General features: G+C 38.4%; 1 protein-coding gene across 5 annotated transcripts in view; it reads right to left on the bottom strand.

The window, feature by feature from the left end:
- nell2a (neural EGFL like 2a) overlaps positions 1-24,242 on the bottom strand; it is a 186,950-nt gene that overhangs the window by 120,508 nt on the left and 42,200 nt on the right. For all 5 annotated transcript variants that reach the window (XM_028449516.1, XM_028449514.1, XM_028449513.1 and 2 more), the window contains exons 10-12: positions 23,113-23,204; positions 20,161-20,266; positions 13,297-13,425 (exon numbers count right to left, since the gene is read on the bottom strand). In XM_028449516.1, the coding sequence (XP_028305317.1) occupies positions 13,297-13,425; positions 20,161-20,266; positions 23,113-23,204 (327 nt within the window). The remainder of the gene's footprint in view (positions 1-13,296; positions 13,426-20,160; positions 20,267-23,112; positions 23,205-24,242) is intronic.

The raw sequence follows: 24,242 nt of genomic DNA, 5'->3' as shown, positions 1-24,242 counted from the left end.
ATGAAAAATAAAACTCAACCAGGCACTTCGAAAAGGTTCTGATGCTGGGAGACGGTGTAATGAAGCGTGTGGGTTACTACATCCAACAACCGAACATTTTGACTTATCCTCTCGTAAATTCGGCATCCTGGAGCTTGGACTACAAAATAAAAGCGAGAAATAAAAATGGCGGATTGCTCGAAGTGTTGGACCTGGAGTTGATGTCCTAATTTGGCAGTTCCGCTGCAAATACTGTGATGTAATAGTTAAAAAAACGTAATAGAGAATAGAAATATCGAAACAGATTGAAAAATATGAGCAAAACAGAATATAAAGATATCTACGGAGCACCTGAAGAGACTAATTTGATTTTTTCTGTACTTCTAAGCACTCTAAATATACAACAAAATGCATTTAAGGGCTAAAAAAGTGGATTTAGCATGATATGTCCCCTTTAAACTAAAATTGCATTACCTTTAATACAGTGTGACTGTAAAAGGTGATTTTATGTTTATCTAAAATATTACAATGAGCAGGTTACACATATTCTATTCTCTTGTGCCTTTATTGGCATGTTTGTAATCCAAACTAAGGTAGCTAAAAATTTAATTAAATTGGGGCTTAGGCCTTTATTTATCATCATATATGTTTTTACACATATGTGAACATTTTTCTGTGCATTTGACCCATTCCTGAGGAGCAGCGCTGCCAGGAGAGCAGTTGAGGGTTAAGGTATTTGCTCAGCCTCCCACAGTGATGGCGCGGGTGAGATTCAAACCGGTGACGCTCCAATTGCAAGCCCATATCCTTAACCACTAATCCACCCATTCCCACTCCCTTTAGTATTGCGATATTTAGAGTAAGTTACTGATTCCATTTTTTTTAACGGGTAACTTGTAGGTAACTTGTAATTGTACTGGATTACATTACAGCTGCTTTTGCCTGGTATGGAACATTCACGCCACAAGTCAGGAAATGGTAGGATGCAGGGACGTTAAATGTTGCGTTAAATGTAGGAAAATGTGCTAAATATGAGAAAAGTGAGATAATAAATTAAAATGTGTTAGCTACAACTGTTATACAAAATTTATACTTAAGTCAAAGTAAAATTACACATTTTTGAAAGTACTCCAAAAAGTAGAAGTACACAAAAACGCTACTCAATTACAGTGAGAGAGTAAATGCAATTCGTTATTTTCCACCGCTGCATTTGTGATGTTAAAATGGGGTCATGACCCAAAAAAGATTGGAAACTTCTGGGTTAATGTGAAAAAAGAAAGCTAGATAATACTAGTAACTAGAACAAGTCAAGAGAGGTTAAACTGCCGGCAATAACTGGCTGTGCTCACTACCTATAGAGTGAGCGTCACGGCTCACTCCTTGGCACATTGGATGAGGAGGTTTGTTTTGAGTACATTTGCTGTTTTAAGACCAGCTAACCCTTACTATATAGTGTGAGGATGAAGGTATGGCTGAGTTACTAAAGCTGAAAGCCGTTGTTGATACAACCACACAAGGTCATGTGTCTGATTCACTAATGTGTAACATTACGGATGTGCCATCTAAGGATCCTCACAATTCAATTTGATTATGATTCAGGGTGCTATGATTCGATTATTCAACAATTCTCTCGATATTAACTCACTCAGTGCTATTGACGACATAACTCGTCATTTGCGTTTATTCAAGGGGATTACTAGAAAACACCATGGCGGAGGTCCTTCATCCATATCTAAGCTGTAGGGTGTTGTAGTGACCAACTGTGCCCTGAAGACGGCAGCAGAGCACCTTTAGATGAGAGATTAGCCACTGATGCTACCCAGCAAAGGAGGAAAGAAGCAGGAACGAGTGAGATTATGGCACTACAGAGTGATATTGTGACCTATCCAGCAGCTCACAGCTCCACATACTAACACAGAACAAGTGTGGACCTGAGTGGATTATTGATAATATTGCGACGGTGAGATAAAACCATCAACTAACCGGGTCAAACGGGTCATCGATGCATGTCCGGAGGAGGGGGGAGGGTACAAAATACCCCCAGCCTGTGAGACAGATAGCAAAATAATAGGTGACGTGTAGGAGGTAGCAGCGCACCTTTGGATGAGAGATCATCCGTGCTCAGCAGAGCTAAGAGGGAGAGGAGGAAAGGCGTTTACGAGACAGAAAATGGCGCTACAGTGAGAGTTGACGTTCCCAGCAGCGCACAGCAGCTTACACCCGACCAAATCACGTGTGGAACTCATCGATAGTGTGGCGATGGTGAGATAAAACCATAAAAAACAAAGGGGGAACGCAGTGACACTCTGCATGTCCGGGAGGAAGAGGAAGTTGCGTGTGTGCAGACTGACGGGAGAGAAACTTGGAGGAACGCCAAAATACAGTAAGAAATATATTCAACTCTGAACCAGATAGATAAATAATAATAATTTTGCCATCAAAAGCCGGGTCTCAGTGTTTTTTTGGTTTGTTTTATATAAGGAAACAATGTTTAGATGATAGAGTTGTCACTAAAGCAAAAAAAAAAAAAGCTTTAAAGTCACTGACAGAGTTTGTTTTAGAAAAAGGCTTTTTTCTCAACTTTTTGCTCTAAAACTGAAGATTTGTTTAAAACTTGCTCTATTCAGCGGCTGATTGCAAAAGAACAAAACAAGCTAGAAACATTTTTTTTTGTTTTTTGATGAAAGTATAGGCTTCAATCTTTCAGAATCAGATAGTCATATAGATAGTGAGATAGTCATAGTAGAAAATATTCTGTGGGTCTTTAAAATCAGTCAAAAATGCTCATAAACGGCTGGCGTTACCACGGATTACCACGTTTTTTAATGCATCTTTTTTCCCTCACTTTGTGGCTACTTGAAACTTTCAAACAAGGAATATTTGTTGGTATCATCAATTAAAGAAACCAAACAAATGTATCTCCATTATATTTTATTTATGTCAAATCACCAAATCCAACAGCAATCTGATCTAACACAGCTTATTCGGTAAAAATAAATAAATAAAAATCCTCAATGAGCAGCATTAATCCCACAAGAAACTAAACATTTTGTGAAGCACAATCAAAGCAGCTATAAAAACATAAAACCTGACAATATCAGCTCTCATAACACTTGACAAAAAGTGGGTGGATAAAAGAAAACAATGAATTATTAAATCAAGCCAGAGCATTTGAATGCAGAGGCAAACATGCAGCTACTCATCATCATTGCTGCCTTCAGTCTCAGGATTGTAAACTTTCAAGTCCTTTTGTGAGAAAAGTTGCTGGTCAACATACTCCGTTGTACAGTTACTGAGTATCCTGCGGTAGAGAAGCACAGATACCTCTCGGCCAACTTTGAAATCATAGGATCCATCACTTGATTCTTTCAAACGCTAGTGTTTAATCCGGATGAGTGACTCTCACGCTCAGTAACTGTTGCCAAAGGCTTGCTCAAACATACTCGGGTAGACATCTGTGGGGCGGACGCCATAAGAGTTAGCTGCCACCATCGCCGTTTCACCCAGTACTGGTGTCCAAGCGGCATTCGTGACTTTAACTTTCATTCCGCGAGCAGCGGTCATGTTCCTGTCATTTAGTTATTATGAAAAACAATCATTTTTGAACATTTATAAATCGTTATTGAATCGTTACGTATTGCATTACGATTAATCTCACAATTGATGTATTTGCACATTTCTATGTAACATGTAATGTGTTCTCACAAGTCTTAACATTGGATTCAAAAGCTTCCAGCATGTTGATATAATTCTCTCCCCCACACCTCAAGGATGAAAGTCATCCTTTAAACTGCACCTAAATCCCCTTTTTATCTACCATCTTTATCAAGAATATGTCCGCAGACTTTTTGGCTCCTGCGACGAAGCAGTTTGTGTGCCTTACTCTTTGGAATTTAACTGAACCTCTCCAACAAAGTTTTGATTTTCTTCTCCATCACTTGGATCAGCTGAGACGTGTTCCATGCCTGCACCAGATTCTGATGACAATCACAGTGCTGCACTCCTACTTAGAGCTATTTTCCTGAACCCAGGTTCTGGCTTAATTTCTATCTTTTTAACACGGACTCTGGTTGGACTCAGACACTGCACAGTAAATAAACAGGCAGGAGATTTCTTTTGATTTGCACGAGAAATATGCACAAATCTATTTTGAGGGGGAGAATGGATGGCTGTCCTTTGGAACAGGAATAAATCAGAATCAGAAACCAGAAAAGATCAGTGGGGGACCAGGGCTAATGAAGCTGGTGGCAGAAGGAAAGAAACTGTTCTTGTGTCATGAGGTTCTGGTCCTGATGGACCGAAACTTTCTGCTAGAGGGGAGAGTTGGTGTCTGGGGTTGGAGGAGTCAGCCACAATCTTCCCTGAAGGGAGAGCAGATTGCAGCCAATGATCCTCTCTGCGGAGTGGATGATACGCCGCAGTCTGACCATGTCCTTGGCAGTAGCTGCAGCATCAGATAGTGATGGAGGAGCAGAGGATGGACTGGATGATGGCGCTGTAGAAGTTCACCATAATCTTTGTTGGCAGATTGAACTTCTTCGGCTGCCGCAGGAAGTACAATATCTGCAGAGCTTTTTTGATGATGTAACTAATGTTCAGCGCCCACTTGAGGTCCTGGGTGATGATGGTCCCCAGGAAGCAGAAGGACTCCACAAAGCTCACTGCAGAGTCTCCCAGGGTGAGGGGGGCTGGGTTCTTCCTGACGTCTGCTATCATCTCCACTGTTTTTAGAGCATTGAGCTCCAGGTTGTTCCGGCTGCACCAGGACACAAGCCGGTCCGGTATCGCTCCGCACAGCCACGTCTCTGTGAAACACAGAACAGAGGATGAAGAGAAGTCTCTGTTTTTACCCAACAGCAGCTGGAGTTTGTCCAGTTTATTTCCCAGTGAGCACACATTGGAGAAAAATATCCCTGGTAACGGTGTGCGGCGACCACGTATAAGGTGACACACAAGCGCACCGGCTCATTTCTCTCTCCTCCGGTTAAAGGTGAGCGCATCTTTAACCAAAATGTCCAGTAACTCCACGGTAGAAGCAATGAATGTGGGAGATAAGTCCTCTGGGATTGTAGCCCTGATGTTCAAGAGCTCTTCTCTGGTGCAGGAAAACCCAGTAGTGGAATTTACAACAAAAAAAGACAAAACAGTGTGCACCAACACACCGAAGTAGCCATACATGGCGCCATCTTGTCAGGAGAATGTTGAAAAAATTCATAATTGACTATGGAGCTGTCACATATGCAGAGAGCAGTTCTCTGAGCTGTGTGTTACAGTAGTGTTACCACATGATTTACAGCAGCAGTAAACTGTTGCATAACGTGTAGCGGCACATGAAGCTGCTTGTCATGTTTATAGTTAAATGCAGAACGAATGGCTACTAAATAAAGCTGAGTTATTAAAGAAACTCACCTTGGATCCTTCTACATGTGCACGCTGTGCCCAAATTTGAATAGCGTCAGCTACATTAAAGTGTCAATTTAATTGTTGATCTCTATAGGTATACAGTAAATGCTATCAAAGGAATAAATCATAAATATAAGTAATACTTATAATTATAATAAGTATTCACTTGCTATAAACTGTAATTAGTCAAAATTTATTTACCATAATTTCTGGGCTATAAAGCGCATCGCTGTATTGGCAGCATTCCAATAATTTAGCAATTTTCCAAGAAAAATCCACATAAAGGATGCATCATCACATAGGCCGAACCCTATTGGCTGATGAGGGTGCTCTTCAGACGACTCGGCCAATCAGAACAGGCAGGACAGGCGGGCTGCTGTACTCCTGTTCGCTTTAACGGAGATTTATGTGTATTTCCATATATTCTGATGAGTTTCAACTGATAAGTTTTGTTCTCCACATGCAGTCACCCTCACTGCTCCACGTCTACATCAGTCAATGTATAGCTTTTTATGGTCACTTTTTACTAGAACCAGACTGATACACACTTTGTCCATTGTTCTTACTGTGAACTACCGCAGAGCGATCTCATTGATTTCGGACTGTCAGTCAGAAATTCAACGTGGTGATTGTGCAACTTTATGCAATTTATTGCGTTACGCTGGCGGCTCAAGCAACACAATATAAATGGGAGACCACACACAGAAGTTTAAATGAGAAATACATTTATTGAATGAAATATTTGATGAAGAGGAAGAAAGAACCAAATAAAGCTACTGACCAAAACCAGGGGTGTATTTCATTAAACTCAGCTCAGGTTTAAGTCTAGGTTTAACATGAGCTCCATTAAGCTGGGTTCATCAAAGATAAAACACCTTAGTTACCATAGTAACACAGTCCTTTAAGCAGCAGGCTTAGTTTTAACCTGCATACTCACTCATATGAAACCACGTCATCATTTTGAAAAAAATTATTTTGTGATGCTTTAAAACACACAACAAAGATCAAAGATTAATATGATATTTTAAAAAGAAATATCATGGTAAAAGTTTAAATGATTTTAAATTGATACAAATGATAGAATCATTGTCTTATTACGTGTTTATTGTGTCCCGTATTTTTAATGAAATGATCACAGTCTCCATGTATTTAAACCATCAGTAATAATATATCTATATAAGGATATGTGTGTATCCATCGCCTTCGTTTACCACACGGTATAAATGTCCATTAATTGATCAGAGATTAATAATGAGAAAGCTCTGAAAATAAAGAGAGAGGGAGGTGCTGTTCAGGGACAGTCACAGGGCAGAGTGAAGGCTCACCAATGCCAAAGATACACAATTGTTTTTCGGGAGGTGTGCGCACTTCCATGCACTGCTCACCTGCACCTGGAGTGTCTGCAGTGTTGGACGTGACATCCAGCGACGCACAGCACTGCTGCTTCCTCTCCATTTGAATTTAATGTTTAATGCTTAGTTCATCAAACACTCACAAGTCTCATAAATTACATATTTAAATGTGAGTTACAACATATTTTTTGTTAAACACTGACAGGTGTAAAAAAATCTTATCAAACTCACATGATCAGTGTGTGATCACATGCTTCAGTTGTTTTCTGTGATACATTGAATAAATACCATCTTTAACTCTTCACTACTTTTAAAATGCTCAAAGCAATTCGATTCAAATGTGTGTCAGAGTAAACAGGTCACTCCTGTTGGTATTGCAGGTCAAATGTCTCTGAGACAGCTTTATGTTCCCTGAAATGGCTGATTTAATACCAATTTACTTTGTTTAGAAGGCGCAGTAGCACAAGAGCACATTAATCTAATGTTTTCTATGTCGGATGCTTTAACTTACTGTAAGCATGTCCAACTGAAATTGATAAAATTGCATCAACGTATTGCATAGGCATGTCCTTGGTTGGAGCACCGTCTACACACCCCTGCAAGCTTAGAGCTGCAGACCAGCTTGCAGTAGTTGTATTATTTTCCTTCATCTTTGTTCTTACACAGCTCAATCAGCACTAACTGCCTCAAGCCATTCAATAGCTGTGAGAATAAATAAAACACACAGACAATCGCTGGCCACCGATGAAAATTCAAGTGTCCTTCAAAGAGAGAATGAAGACAAATTCAAAGTAATGGTAGCTGTGGAAGAGAAGAAAACTAGAAGGTAAAAAAGTAAGAGGACTGAATGCACAAGTTTCAAAGAAAAAGTGATGATGAGATTGGAGGGCAGAAACATCTGGATTATGAATATAAGGTGCAGAAACTGTGAGAGTGTGTGTAGGAAAGTGAAGGATTTTATCTAATTTAATTTGGTTGGTGGAAGAAAGAGCTGTGAAAGAACTGTTCTAAAGATTTAGAGGTCTGCTATCACTGACCTTGAGCAAGGATTTCAGGTGACATTCAGCAGCCATCCATGACAAAGCTTTGATTTAAATCCTATTAACTACCACCATCCATCCCGCATCTGGTGACAGCAGTCCCATATATTAGAATAATATGTTAGAAGTTAAGATGATGAGGAGCACAGGGGGAGTACACTCCATTAACACACTCCATTTTGTTGATTGGCCTGTCACGCGCACATGTGATGTGCCAAGCAAATGTGCCTGTCATTGCTGGATGGATAGCTCGAGGGGTCAGTCACTCTGTTGTTACAAAGCACACAAATGGATGTTTGGTGTGTTTTTTCCTACCATTGTGCATCTACGCATAGCTGTTGAATCCATAATAGTGATGTCTGACAGTGGGAATCACTTTATATTAATGTTTGGACCTTACTTTGCTTTTAGACCAGGGATCTCAAACTCAAATTACCTGGGGGCCACAGTAGGCACAGTCTGGGTGAGGCTGGGCCGCATCAAGTATTCCACAAAAAAACTTTGATAAAAAAAAATAGATCTTCATAAACATCATTACTAACAGTTCTTCAAAGGAAGGGTAGGCGATTTTCGAAAGCTAGCATGATTTTGAATGTGGCCTCCCCGACGGCTCTGCCCTTACCACCCTCCCCCCGCCCCTCTGTTCTGCACGAGCACAGCTGCTGCAGAAGAGAAGCTCATTGCTTGTATTGTGTAGAAACGTTGTCTCATGTCTCATTCAGCATGAAGTAGACACTAAACTTTACAATTATAAATGTTAAAAAACGTAACCAAAAACTCTGTTTTAACTCTGTCAGTGATGACGCGCTTTTAGTGTGAGCTCGTGCATGTAAGGGGTCAAGAACGAGCAGGGAGACGTGATTTGTTAAAAAAAAAAAAAAAACGGTTAATTTTTTTCCATTGGTTTACAGCTGCTACAGATGATGGATTTTCATTATTCCTTTTTCAGAGCACATAAGATCTTAATTTCTGTCAGGACATAAAGACAATTCCAACCAAAAACTTAAAAAGTGTATTTGGAGAAAATCGCCAACCCCTAGCTTTAATTTCAGGTATTCCACAAAAAACTTCGGTAAAAAAAATTAAATCTAAATAAACGTCATTACTAACAATTCTTTAATTTCAATGGGTTCTTCTGAACATGAACTGTCCTGAACATGAATGCAACATTGACAAAAATGAACATTTATTCTGAACATGGCTTCTCTTGCCTACTTCCTGCTGCTAGCAGCAGCACCTGGCAGCACTTCCTCTCACATTTGGCGTGAGGGAAGAAATTGTCTGTGCTCATAACCAACCTTTCTCTTCACTGCAGGCTTTGAACATGACATGATGTCGGCTAATTGCTTTCGTTCTCCTAATAAAGTTTTTTTTTTTCAAGCAATAAAATTAAATTGTAAATGGACTAGATTTATATAGCACCTTATCACCACACTGAAGTAGTCCCAAAGCGCTTTACATATCAGCTCATTCACCCAATCACTCTCACATTCGCATACCAATGGGACAGGACTGCCATGCAAGGCGGTAGTCGACCATTGGGAGCAACTTAGGGTTCAGTGTCTTGCCCAAGGACACTTCAACACATAGTCAGGTACTTTTATTTTCTATAATGACCCAACCCCATGAAATCAGCTGTACGTTCCAGCCAACACCGATGTTTCGTAGACTATAACTGAGGCGGGTAGGTCCCCTATGAGCCCCCAGCCTCAGAAGCAGGGCGGCGGGTGCGAGCTGACTGGGTTGGGTGGCTCCATTGGAGGTGTGCTTCCCTTGGTGACATCGTCAATGCACAATGCTGTAAAGTGCCATTCATATTGTAACAGACTGGGTCCTATTTAACTGAGTTATGTTCTACGTCTAGTTTATTCAATGTTTAACAGGTGCTGTGGTTTCCTATGGCATTTGAAGCATCGTTGTTGCGTCTAGCTTTCTTTGCCAATGTTCGTCTTTGTTTACATGTGTTCTGCATGTTGATTGGCTGGGAGGCTGGGGAAGGGCAGGCGTAAGCGAAGAATGAGGGGTACATAATGTTTTAAAGGCTTCCATTAAAGGCTGATAAACCTTTGATAACGGCTCGAGTCACGTCATTACAATACAGTATAAAACACACGGGTTGCACTGACGTTACATTTTCACATTGTCCTGCGGGCCACAAATTATCGTCCTGCGTTCCGCGAGAATGAGACGTCTGTTTTAGAGGAACTTAATTTGATTCCTGGTATCAGTACCTTTTCATATTAAAGAAAGGAATGCCAGTTTTAAACAGGGTATGTAGAACAGTTTGTCCTTCAAATTCAGTATTGTTACTATTGCTCCCTATTTTTCTTGTATAACTACAACGTCTGTCCCCTGTCAAATAGGTGGTGCATATGCCCCTACAAGTAGTTAAAGAAGAAGAAAAAATATGGTATTCATGTTTCCATTATTGCATTTATATATTTTTTGTTTAAATAATTCAAGAAGATTAAATCACGTGTTAATATATGATAAGTTTATTTTGTTTGCAAATTTGTTTTATTTTAGTAGTCATTCATCTGATGATGTCACATTCTGTTTACTTCCACTTCCTTGTTCTTCAGACAGCAACCAGAGATGTGAGAATGGTCTGCATGTAATCCACTACCACTGCAAAAGAACACTACTACAGTATTCTTTTTGTTTTTTCTCCGTTTAAAGTGTTTCTCTATATCAAAGGGTAAAAACAGAGTAATAATTAATATGATGGTCTAAACTAATCCAAAACACAAAGTGAGAAAGTTGCATCTTTTCACTGAACATGTTGCAGGTTAAATCTGGAACTCTGATTTCCTCCCACAGACTAAAAACAACCAGGTTAATTTGCTCTAAACTCTAAACCATGAGAGTGAATGTGTGTCTGTGAATGTTTGTCTCTGTTTGGTATTTATGTAATGGACTACTCTTGTGTCCAGCTTGTACGTTCACCAAAGTAAATTGGTAAAGGCTCTTGAACCAGATGAACTGATAGACCTTATATATAATCATAATATAACCTTTATTAATCACTGTAGTGAAATGTGTTGTCTGCCTTTAATACATTTTCCCTTAGGGGTAGCAGTGGGCTGCCAATTTGAGGTGCCTGGGGAGCAGTTAGGGTTATGGGACTTGCTCAACATCCCACAGTGATGGCCCTCATCAGATTTGAATTGGTGACCCTCCAATTAGAAGCCCGCTTTCTTAACCACAGCAGTACTCGATAGAAGTTTCTCATAGCAATACAAGGTTATCTGAAACTACCACTGCATTAGCAAACATTGCATTGTGTGCTTCTTTTTGTGTTGTGGGAGTGACACAATGTGAACTAGAAAATATTTTGTGGTGTGCTAACCTGAAGGCTGTTTTGGGGTAACTGTGCCCCAAGTGAAGGACTTGTGATTGTCATGCTGGACCAAACAAGACTTACCAACAAAATCTAAATCTGACAAGCTTCTGGAAAAAAGAATAATTGCTCAAATGTGTGATGAGATAACAGGTTAACCTAACAACCACCATGCTCACAAATAGTGATTGGAGCTGTGTCAGGATGATAGAGTGGAAAACACTCATCAAGAGGAAACCGGGAAACATAATCTTCAGAGCTTCTAGCAGCAGCTGAGCACACAGCCTTTACACTGTGATGTAAATGTTCTCATACTCAAAAAACTACCACAAAACATCCAACAATGAACATCAAAATGAGGAAAAGACAGACAAGGGGGGAAACGTGTGTCTGACAATTTCCCTCCCAAACTCAAACACACATTGGCTGCATTTACATGAGAACTTTAATTACCCTTTAATTCAGAATAGAAATTAAATATCTTTGAAAAATAAAAAAAAGATGAAATGACCTTGTAAATACTAATTCTGAATGAAAATGATGCATTTTCACCGATTCCACAACAAAGGGAGAAGAGTGTCTGTGCAGTGTGCAGTCTACCTTGCTCCCAAACTACATCCATGGCAGAGAAGTCACCATGCGGCTATGATTTGACATTTTACTGCTAGGTAATTAGCCAAGTGTTTCACTTTCACATGCATTTTTTTTGGCCAAACTAATAAAAATAGCACGTCAATAGCCAAAGAAAGCTGGTATGTTAATCAGCTATGGTTTTTCCGAAGCACGTAATCAGCTATGTTGGTCTTTTAGGTTGTTTAGGGGAAGGTCTGGTTTAGGATTTTCATGCTGTTCTGAGAAAGAACGGAAGCAGCGACTCCTAAAACGTGTATCCTAATACAAAATAAGAGCTATGAAAATATGTATCTCAGAAATATGTAAAAATTGTAAAGAATGACACTGACTGCACTCTATGAATAATATTAAAAACATGTATGATGTGATTTGTACTGTGTGATTGCATAAATAAAAACTAGTTAAAAAAATATAGATATATCTCAATATAGTTGATATTGTCATTTTCTTTAACGCCAAAATAGAAAAGTCGATATATCTTGAATCACTAAAGAATTCTTGTGTTCTCCCAGATTATTAATATATATATAAGGTAATGGTGATACATCTGTTTGGTTACTTTAATTAATGGATACTAGCACATATACCTTTTTGAAAAGTATGAAATAGACACAAAGTGAGGAGAAGAGAAACCCTGAAATCGTTGATTAATCAAATCGTAGCACCCTGAACCGTTATTGAATTGAATCGTGAGGTCCCTGAGATGGAACACCCCTAGTATTTACAGTGAAATAACTCCTTGAAATCCTACCCCTATACCTACGCAGGATTAGCCTGTTTTTTAGGATAACATTTTTCAAACCCACTTGATTGGATTGGATTACTTGATCTGGATCCATTTTGAACAACCCATTGTCCACATTAGATCCAATCCTGCAACCAAAATCCAATCAAAACCTCTTTGAACAATTTGCCCCGAAACTGAGTAGCGTATTTGGATTACAATGATCCAATTAAATGTTGCTTTGAAAAAACAGTAAAACAGATTTCTTGATCACAAGAAAAAAAAAAGGCATTTAACCACTTCTCTGGTGGCAGGTTTAGTAGTTTATGCACCCACAAAACCAAAAACAGGGAAAATATAGATTGTGTGAAAAGCATGCTCCACATGGCATTTTAGTACCTGCAGGAATGTTTACACCCAGAGCCCATTTTCTGCCTTTTTGCACCAATTGAACACATATGCCAACAACTCAATATACTGTAGTTTTCATTTGAAAAATAAAGACACTGTCAAGTTCAATGAGAATATTTTTCATATAGCTCAATGTGTATGTAAGAATGTTATACCTATTATAATCAGGTCATTGTCAATTTGTGATGGTAAAGTTGTGGGATAAATCATTGTTCAAATCTTAGTTTCTCATGTCAGAACATGGAAGAATCCACTCTTAAAAACAAGTGGTCAGAGCTTTCCTACCAAAAATAAAACTGTTATTAAATCATTCCAGTCCATCCCATAAGTACAACGAAAACTTCACATCTCTTCTTGAAACTCAAGCAAACTGCTGTTTAAAGTCAAGGTTTGATATTCGGCACCATGCATTACCTTCACAGTAGGCATTATCTTCTCGCAGTGGGCGAAAACCGTCCTTACAGACGCAGCAGTCTCCTGCCTCTAGATTCACACAGTCAGAGTGCTCCACACAGCCATGGCCTTCAGAGCAGAAGTCATGACCTGCAGGAAGCACAAGAGGAAACGGTTAAAACCCAGGGAAGCATGTATCATGGTGTTTAGTTTGAAAGTGTCTGAGCATTTTTATGGGCTTTAAACTCTCATGTGAAAAAAGCCCTTTGTGGTCTTCTCCTCCTCCGCCTTCTCCCCCGCGCCTGAAGTTGAGGGCCTCTCACCCAGAGGCACAGAGGAGAGGGAGGTGGTAGTAGAGATGAACCATTGCAGGACCTTGGAAAGGAGTGCCACAGCCCCGGGGCCGTACATTTCGATAGCTCCCACGCCCCCCTGCGGAGAAGGAAGGGAAGGAAGGGTACCCGGGGCACGCGCCAGACAGGGGCAACGGCCAGGACGAGACCACTGCGCTGGCCGGCTCAGAGTGGGGTGTCGGTTCCGAGCGATAAACACCAAGCCGGCCCGCAGTCTGGGGTATACAATTAGAAAAGCACTTCTTAAACACTAAATGTTTACGGTCTCTTTAATTAGAAGGTAAGATAATAAGGAAGAGTAACTGCAACTTATAAAAGTTAGGGAATGTGTAAGTTTCAACATGCAACACTTTATTTCTCCTAATTCATGCAATTGTTTCATTTTCATTACATTTCATAGAAAATAATAATTTTCCTATTTTACTATCTAACATCCACCTTGCGTTTTTAAAGATATATATATACACTACCGGTCAAAGTTTTAGATCACCTTAATTTTTTCCAGTTATTTATTGTACTTCAAGTTGTGCAAGTCCAATAAACAGCTTGAAATGGTTCAAAAGTACTGGTTAAAAAAAGTACATCTCAAAATTATAATACTTAATAATTAATTAATACGGTAGCACTTTAGGGAGCATCTATTAATTAGTTGCTTATTAGCATTAGTAACATATTGGCTCTTAATTTGTAATTATTAAGTACTTATTAATGCCTTATTATACACTTAATGGCAATCTCGCAGTCCAAAGAGGGTTAGGGTTAGGATTAGGATTAGGGTTAGGGTTTGGGTTAACCTTAATCCTAACCCTAGCATGTTAAGATTGTAATCCATATACAACAACTTCCTTACTTAATACCAATAAGTAATAATTCTGAGGTTATTGAGGGAAAACTCTTAGTTAATTGCTTACTGGTTGTATATTAAGGCCATGCAGAACAAAGGCATTAATAAGTACTTAATAATGACTAATTAAGAGTCAATATGTTACAAATATGCATGCTAATAAGCAACTAATTAATGGTTAATAGGTGTTCCCTAAACTAAAGTGTTAACATTAATACTGTAACTGTGTTGTTATAGATTGATTTTGATATAGTCAAAATTTGTGCCAAACATTTTAAACCGGCACATTCTTGAGGTAAGAAGCTTTAATTTAAAACACGAGTACAGTGCCCGTCGGATGTATGCATTCATGTGGGAGCTTAAGTAGAGTTAATTATGGCCAAGTGAGTATGTGTTTGAAGGTTGGATGTACAAAGAGGTGTACAGTACATACTCTGTAGTATTATAAAGGGGATTATTATTAATTACAGCATGTGCGATTTCCCTGGTTTAATTCTATGGGACATGAACATCATAAATGTGTCTGTTGTTTTGTTTTTTTTTACTCATTTTTTGGTTTGGTGTATTTTTCTGTAATGTATGTTTTTAGTCATTATGTGTATTTTTGTCTCTTTCTATGACGTTTTTGTATAATTATAGTTTTTTGTTGCCATTGTAGTGTGATTCTGGAGTCATTTTGTGTATTTTTGTGCATTTCTTTTGTCATTTTGTGTATTTTTTGTATAAATATTTAGTTTTGTGTATTTTGAGTCATTTTCAAATTTTTGTTGTATTTTTCTGTAATGTATGTTTTTTGGAGTCGTGTAATTTTTTTTATCTTTCAGTTGTCTTTTTGTACATTTTTTTTTTAAGTGTTTTTGGTTGCTAGTAAAGTGCCCGTCGAAAGTATGTATTCATATAGTGGGAGCTTAAGTAGAGTTGTCAATTATGGTCAAAGGCCAAATGAGTATGTGTTTGAAGGTTGGATGTACAAAAAGGTGTACATACTCTGTGCTCTGTTGTGTTATAAATGGGTTTCTTTGTGGGTGTAAAGTAAAATAGTGTGTGTGATTTACCTGGTTTAATTCTATGAGACATGAACATGATAAATGTGTTTGTTGTTGTTTGTTTTTTTACTCACTTTTGTATTTTTTTGCTTGGTGTATTTTTCTGTAATGTATGTTTTTTGGAGTCATTTTGTGTCTTTTTGTATGTTTCTGTTGTCTTTTTGTAAACTTTTTGTATAAGTGTTTTTAGTTGCCATAATAGAGTGATTCTGGAGTCAATTTGTGTACTTTTTGTATAAATATTGTTTAGTTTTTTGTTTTATTTCACTCATTTAGTATATTTTTTTTATAAATAAATAAATAAATACCTTGTGTGTGTGTTTCCTGGAAATGTTTGAGACGCTGATAACCAAACTCCATAGACATTGTAGCGCCAATCAGAAAAGTAACAAAACTGCGCAAAACAAAATGTAAAGCTCCAAACTACATGAGTGAGTGAGTAATCTAAAGTATTATCTACAATTCAGCTGTCTTTTTTTTTTAAAAAACAAAAATAATTTGCAGTTTTCCAGATGGAGTAATGAACGGGTTAGGAAACGTGTCTGCAAAAGACTCACCAGTGGCTGATGGTTTCAAATGATCTAGTCAGAGAGCTCCAGTGTTTTGGTCTAAACTATCTTCTCCTCTATCGCTCGTGTGTTTACAGTCCGTGTCTGCTTGGCTGTGTGCGCAGCGATTGGCTCTGGCCGCACACATGACTCTTGCTCGGGTGAGGAGCTGTGTAATGAAATAGATATAGATGGTGCGCTAGCGCCCCCTCACACCCTGAGGTCAAAAGTTGAGTAGGTTTCATTTCGGGGCCGTCCAGAAGTGAAAGAAAATTAAAATAAACATTTTGAAATGACCAAATTACTCCAAAATAACACATACACACACTTGGGGTATTTGGAACCCGTTGACCAAGTTTCAGGTCGAACTTGCACCGCGTCGGGGAGATATTTGCTCCACACACAGACACACACACTCACGCACACAGATGTTCCTTGCTTTTTAGATAGATAACAATCAGGATCTGGGCTGCTGGCCTAAATCCTCAATAGCTTCGCTCCCAGCACACTATCATCCAATCTGACCGGCCGGAAATGCTTCAAGGCCTATCACGCCACATATCAGATACCTCTTCCCTCCTTGGAGGTCATGTTTGTTTGCAATTTCATCACCCAGGCTGACTTCTTCGGCTTCCTCTGGTGATGTGAATTCACCCCCACTTCACCTACTTCAATCCTCATTACCATCCAAAGCTGAACATCGATATCACCATCCATACTCCCGACTCTCTAACATATATGCTTCGTCGCAGTAGAACAGACCGGCTCGGAGCTTCCTCCCTCATTTATGTATTACACCTCAACTCATACCTTAGGTGCTATGTACCTCTAGTTAAATCTAGTCCAGATACTCAGTGTGTGCGCTACCAAACCATTCACTTTTCTTTGACGAAATCAGGAAAAAAACGGCTATACTGGTTTCAAAAACACCTACAACAAACCCTCTAAATCTTAGGCTTTACCTCAGATCATTACTCAACCCATTAATTTCTCATCTCGGCACAGCCTCCACCACCGTTTGAGAAAGGAATCCCAGAACAGACCATACAGGTACCGGGACACTAAGGTCCTCGCAGGCCTATCTCTCCTACATCTATAATAACCTCCAGGATTCGCGACAAGCGCATTTTCATCTCAGCTCAGTCTATTATTCCTTTTTCTTTGGGTGCTGAAGTGCAGCTCAGACAGAGAACGCTCGAGACGGAACCCCCATTCTGAGACTCCCTCCATTACTCTCCGGAGATTCCTCCTTCTCGAATCTGATGATCCTCCCCATTTTACATTTTCGCACTGCTGTCTTTCAGTCAGCATTACATCACAGGGTTTGAAATGCACAGAGTTTGCTTATCTACTTAACTATTTACAGCTAAAAAGGAACATTGGTTGTGACTATACTGGTATGTTTCTAGAAGATGAGCAGTTACTGCGCAATAAACTGGCTTAACATCCATGTTCTGTTGCCACAATCAATGTGTTTCAATTATATTGTTATTTCATCTATCACGTTAACCCACAACAGAAGCCATTTTCATTATAAGGCCGGCTACCTTTACAGGGAGACTACAGGTTAATCGCTGGCCACCTCACGTAAAGTGGTTGGGTTAATGCCATGCAGTGTTTAAAATACTTTAATTTACAGAACATATTTACAGATCCATTGTAATTATACAGCTCTTCTATGTTGTTGATACATTATGATTTACGAGTCTGTCTTGGCAATATTTTCCTGCTATACCTTGAATAAGATTTGTCTACATCAGAAGTTGTTACCCATAAACAGTTTGAGAGCTCTCCATTTGTGCTTTTTAATTAATGCCAATTGTTTTGAAGAGTTCCATCGATTCACACCTATAACAATTGGTGGTGATAATTTGGTGTTTTATGTGAAACAAACCTTTCCAAGTGTTTGCGATACTTGCCAATCAGGTAATAATATAAAGGTTTCTCACAGTGTGGCTATAGATGCACCTTTTGAACACAAAGGAAGCTGATTAAAAGAAAAATAATGTTTTCCTTTTTAGCACCCTCACCTGATATATTGTTGTTTTCCATTTATGTAAACTCATTTTATAGCTTCATAATAACTCCAGAATGTTAAGAAGGCCAGTTAACCTGACTTTGTTACAGGTTTTACATTCTTTCCTACAAGGTACCCTAGATACACACATACCTCCTCATTGAATCAAGGCTGGTGTCATTTATCATAAACTGATAACAAATCACTGTAGTTGCATTGTTTAGTTACTGAAATAATGCTCAATAATTAGCGCTATCAATAGACTAAAAATATTGTGTGATAAATTAATTATGCTCTGTGATTAACTAATCTAAGTAATCTCTTTTAATCTCACCTAAAAATTGCTGAGAAACGCTCTCAACTTGAGTTATTTTCATTTAAATCACATTATTGAGGCAGATCAAAACATTGATGTATAACAAAGTGGCTTTATGAAGTCATTCATTGTTTTTAACAGACTTGAACAGAGGCAGGCGTAGCATTGCCATTCCTCTATATTTGAGACTCATCCCAAGGGCTGTCTGTCACCTTTAGTTTTGACCATTAGGGGGAAATATTGATGTGTACTTTTGACAATCTCCAAATAATAGAAAAAACACCAGGTCCATATGTATTCCTAGAAATTAGCACATCATAAACAGCAAGAATACTTTTCTGAGCAACACAATTATTGAATTAACATGCATGACGCATGTTGTATCCGGGAACGCGTACAATGAGAAAGATTCCCTGCTGTTTGCGGTGCACAAAAAAAAGCCATTAACGGCGTGAATTTTTTTAGTGCGTTATTTGTTCCTATAATGAATTAGTCACAATTAACGCGTCAAAGTGACAGCCCTATCATTAATACCAAAGACATTTGAGCATCTCTAATTGTACTATTATAATTATAATTGTGTTGGGAGTTTAAAGCAAAAACATGAAAAAATGTTAAAATAAAGCTAGAAAAAAAGTTTTGACAGAAACAAATAAGGTCTGAATGTATCAGTCTGGCCAAGTGATGTCAAACACTAATGTGAAAATGTGTCAGATTGTTAAGGAAGCAGAATGAGGCCAATTAGTGCATGTACAGTATGTTAGTTACATTACATCCAGGGCTTGACATTTTTATTTTTCTGCTCAGTGACCACTGTGGCTAGTGGATTCCCAGATTTATTTGCCACTTGGCATTTTCACAAGCCACAATTTTGTTGTTGGATAATTATGATTAATATGGCTAAAGATGCGTATGACACGATAAAGTTTACTAGATAGATAAACTAGATTTACTACCTTTTTACAAGTGGTGAAGGGGTATAGAGGACTAATTGAAAAGATAAAAACTAAACTGGACAAACCTAGAAAGAGACACTGTCTGTATAATATTTATTAACAACATTATATTACATTTCCTCAGACCTTTCGTCATCACTCTGCTTGTCTATCTGCTCCATGAACACTGGCCTGCAAGACCGGAGGCTTCCAATATCCCACAAATTGATGGCTGGTGCTGGATCAAACTAAAATTGAAAATAATTTTATTTTTCGTCTCCTCTTTCTTCGTCTCATCACCTTTTCTCTCATTTCTGTTCTCTTATGCCTTCAAAATGACGCCACATCGCTCCACTGCTTCTCTTCTGTACTCCTCACAGACCCGAGTCCGACCTCTGTTAGCAGTGACGTCAGCAAAATGCTTCACAACTCAACCAATGAGCAAACACTGTGTGCAGGTAGTGCTCATGGGATAGTATGGTAGTCATGTTGCATTTGGTTTATTATTTCAGATGCCGTTTGAGAAAACTGCAATCAAATATATAAAAAACAACCCAATATAGTGGCAAGTGGGAGTGGCAATCTTAACGGCTCACTACTGCTGAAATTCACTGGCATTTGGCCGGTTGCTGGTGTTAATGTCAAGCCCTGATTACAGTTTTCTTTAGGTGCTCTGTTTTTATTCATCTGCAAACAGTTTAAGGATGGAATCAAATATACAATATCCATATATGACTCGATAAAGAAATTGGCACATAGACACATTTCCAAGACAGAAATGGTTGCTACAACAGTGATGCAGTGTAGAGTGATGTGTCCATGATACCTTGACAGATTTTGCAGCATCTGTCACTGAGCGTGATCTGCTCTGCCTCTGGACAGTTGAGTTCAGGACAGGGTTCACTGGAGACAATTTGATGCATTGTTCTGTCCTGTGATGGACACAGACAAAAAATCCTCTTAGATAAACTCTGCAACCCTCTTCCACTCTTAGCATTATTAGGAAAGCAGTTATTCATCGGACTAGGTACCTCTCTACAGAATGTTGAATCATCGTTCATAATATAAAGACATTTCTGCATAATTTCAAATACTTTTTTCTCTTAACTTCTAGGATTTTACTTCACAATTCATGAACCTCTTTTATTGTGAAATAAAAAAAAAAAACATCCTTGGATTATCCCTGCATTTGTGTTTCCAGTCGCTGCAGTCTTGATTAACTGGGGTTTCCACTGGATACGTCTCCGCTGCGCCACGTCACCGATTACTTTTTTCCCCGCTGTCTAGTAATCCACACCGGTTGCGAAGGACTGTGACATCACGAGACAGAGTAGTTCTCAGGCTATTTATATAATCGTGCGAGAATGCAGTTAAAAGTATGTGTTATAAAGACAACAATGAACAGATAAACAGGTCAGTGTTCCTTACGAAGGAGAACAAGAATGTTGGACTCTCTGGATTTGTCATAGCCACATTTTTTAACAACAGCCAACAGAGAAGAGATAAAACTGCACCATTAAAACATGAACTAAATCAAAGTTGCTGCAGTTTACAGTGTAGTTACAGTATGAGAGGAAACGATATAGTGAATGGGATTTTGTTTTTACACATTATGACATTTTGATGATGTAGTTACTTGAAATATAATCTGAAGTGTTTTATTTTGAAAACTAACCCAAAATTCAATGCAGAGTACGTGTTTAATTTCCTGTTTAGCTTCATTTGCTCGGTGCTGATTGATGCGTCGTGCTGCGGTGTCCACCAGAAATAGAAGCCCTGCGTATATCTGGCAGAGGGCACCGGACTACCGCATCTGGGAAGGAGCAGACACGCACAGCAGCGCACCCAGTGGAAATTAATACATAGACTAAAGTAGAAACCTATCAGCTATGGCACGGCAGTGACGTAACACATCGGAGCATTATCCAGTGGACATTAGGGATTGGGCGATATTGACCAAAAAGAATTATCCCGATAATTTCTGGTATTTATCACGATAACAATAAAAATCACGATAAATAAAAACTATAAATAAAATAAATAAATAAATTCACAATTTAGTGTAAACAGGTTCTTTACAGACACAAATAAATGTGAATACATCAACTGTAGACACATTTAAAAGGGCTACAATAACTGCTGACTCAAAGAGTTCATGAGCTGATATTTTATGGAATATATTAGTGCATTTGGATTATTATTATTATTATTGTATGTAATAAATTTATTTCCTCACTTAAAATAAAATTATTTTCTAAAAATAAAAGCACATGAAAAGCAAAAATAACTCCATTAGTGTTTTTACTGCTGCTGAATCCTGTTTCACTTATCTGATAATGAGTTACATAAAGTTATGATTGTTACATATATCTCTGATTTCCTATAATGAAACCAGATCAAGCTGATGATTTAATCATTGAGTATATTAAGGTGTAATAATCTCTATATTTACATTAGTCTAATGGGACCAGCTTTGCCTGTGAACACATGAAATGTAATTAAAAAATATTTTTTCACAAATTGGGACGGATTATTAGTGACATTTATGTTAACATTTATTTCACACAACGTGTGACATGTTTAGCTTTTATTCTTCCATACAAGTGTTAAATCTGACCATAAACAAATCGATGGCTCTCTGTGGTTTTATGACAGTAAGACGTGTTGTTTTTACTTAGTCTATTCCTTATTTGTAGTGGTTAGCATTAGCTCTTAGCCCAGTCTGTGTGTCGGTGGGTTAGCTTAGCATAGTTAGCTTTAGTTGAGTTTCCAGTTCATAATCGTTGCTACAGGTTCATCTCTGTTCCCGTGTTTGTGGAACTTTGGGTGGATCTGATGGAGGAACTTGAATCGGTTCACTTTGTTGAATGGTTGTCTGGTTTTAACCAAGTAGCGTTCCATGATGTATCACAGCACGGCAGTTTCAGAAAGCTGAGATGAGCACCTCACACACACAGATGGTGGTGTGTGAAAGGGGCAGTGGCGGTGCACGTCAGAGCTTCCGTAAACAGCGTTCCACTCCAGAGAATAAGTTGTTGACAACAAACGAGTAGTTTTGGCCTGTGGAACACTTTTTTTTTGGGGGCATTCTTAGCTAAATTGAGGTACAAAAGGCCCGTGGCCCTCGCTAATTTCCGACATGGGAATTTATCGTTTATATTTGCTGGATGACATATTCCTACTGGTGAGAATGTTTTTACGATAAATCATAAACGATAAAATATCGCACATTGCTCGTTGACATTGGGGGTAAGAAACCAGTAACAACTTTAACTTTGTCTGGTCTCATCTTCTATACCTGCTTTTTCCTGTACAGACCCTGTACATGGACGCTGGAGCCTATCCCAGCAGACAAAGAACATAAGGCAGTGAAACTTAAAATTGGCCATTTTAATTTTATTTTCTAATGATGTTCAACGCCAAAGACCAATGCTCATCAAACTTTTTTTGTGTTCCAATGATTTAGTGTAAAGTAGTTCCATATATTCAAATGAACAGAAGTAAAAGTGCCCAAAATCTGGCAGTTATACTGCTGACCTCTGTTTTCATTCATCAAATATTGCTACAATAAAAGTCAGCCAGTACTAGGTTTTTTTTTTTTATTTTTTATTTTTTAAAGGAATAACCTGCCACTGTGATCATTTTCTGTGAAGACAATGTCAAATTATTTGCAGCCTCAGCCACAGCTTTCACTCCATCTCCCTTTCCAACATTGAGAAACACTGGAAGTACTGTGTTGCATTGCTCCCTTGCAACATGTTTATCTTACACAACTTACCCTGCATTCAAACAGCAGGCAGCGACCAGTGGAGTCACGCACTGCCTTCATGTCCCCATCCACTACCTCTCTTCCTCCAAAGAGGCAGACAGCTGGAAAAAAACATGTCATACATTTATGGATAAAATACATTCATATATCCACAATTTAATTTTTGCCTCCGTAATCATCCACACAAATTATCCAAGCAGTTAAACAGTTGTAAAAACTCCACAACAAACGAGATGCCTTTGATGATGGTTACTGTAAAATCCTACAAATAGAATAAAAAAAAACTTTCTAAATTATATAACAAGCACAACACATTTAATATTTCCGATAGAGCAGGTGCATGTCGCGCAAGTCAATTGACGTAGCTAGTGAGCTCAAGGACTATTTACAAAATATGTAATTGTAAATAATTAGATTACAATATTTACACCATTACAACTATTATCATTATATTATTATTACTATTACAAATGTTAAATAATTATTCAATATTTGTATAATATTAGGGTAAGGCAAATTTATTAGTATAGCGCATTTCATACACAAGGAAATTCAATGTGCTTTCCATGATCAAAAAGTGCATCAGAAAAGATTCAACAGTTAATTTAAATTAGAACATTAAATTGCAGTAAAGACATTAAAAATCTCCCTCTCAGTCATACACAATAGAGAAAAAGAAAGGCCTTTAACTTGGATTTAAAAATGTCTTAAAGAGCTGACTTCAGCTCTGCTGCAGTTTGTTTCACTTCATTGTATTAAAAATAAAATAATTTTGAAACAGTAACACTTAAAAGAAAAAAATATTTTGAAAATGCAAAGCACCAAACACAGTTGCTCACTTCATCAAAGACACACAATAAAAAGCACATTTAGTGGGTCCAGTCAGTAGCACACAGAGCGTTTCAGCATTTGTAGCTCACTTTGTTCTTTAGAACAGTGGTTCTCGGGGTCCCGACCTCCTGGGGGGTTGCGAACCACCGACTGGTGTTCGTGAGATGATTTCAAGAATGCTCCTCAGGAGGCGATAGCGAAAGATGTACGGCACTCACATTTGCACGTCATTTTACTGCACCGCAAGTGCGCCATTGCGTTGTCCGATGCGGAACCTGTCTTGCGTTACCCTAATCTTGAGGGCAAAG

Source organism: Gouania willdenowi, chromosome 6, assembly GCF_900634775.1.
Source record: "Gouania willdenowi chromosome 6, fGouWil2.1, whole genome shotgun sequence".
Classification (NCBI taxonomy): Eukaryota; Metazoa; Chordata; class Actinopteri; order Blenniiformes; family Gobiesocidae; genus Gouania; species Gouania willdenowi.
This window is presented reverse-complemented; position numbering and strand designations above follow the sequence as displayed.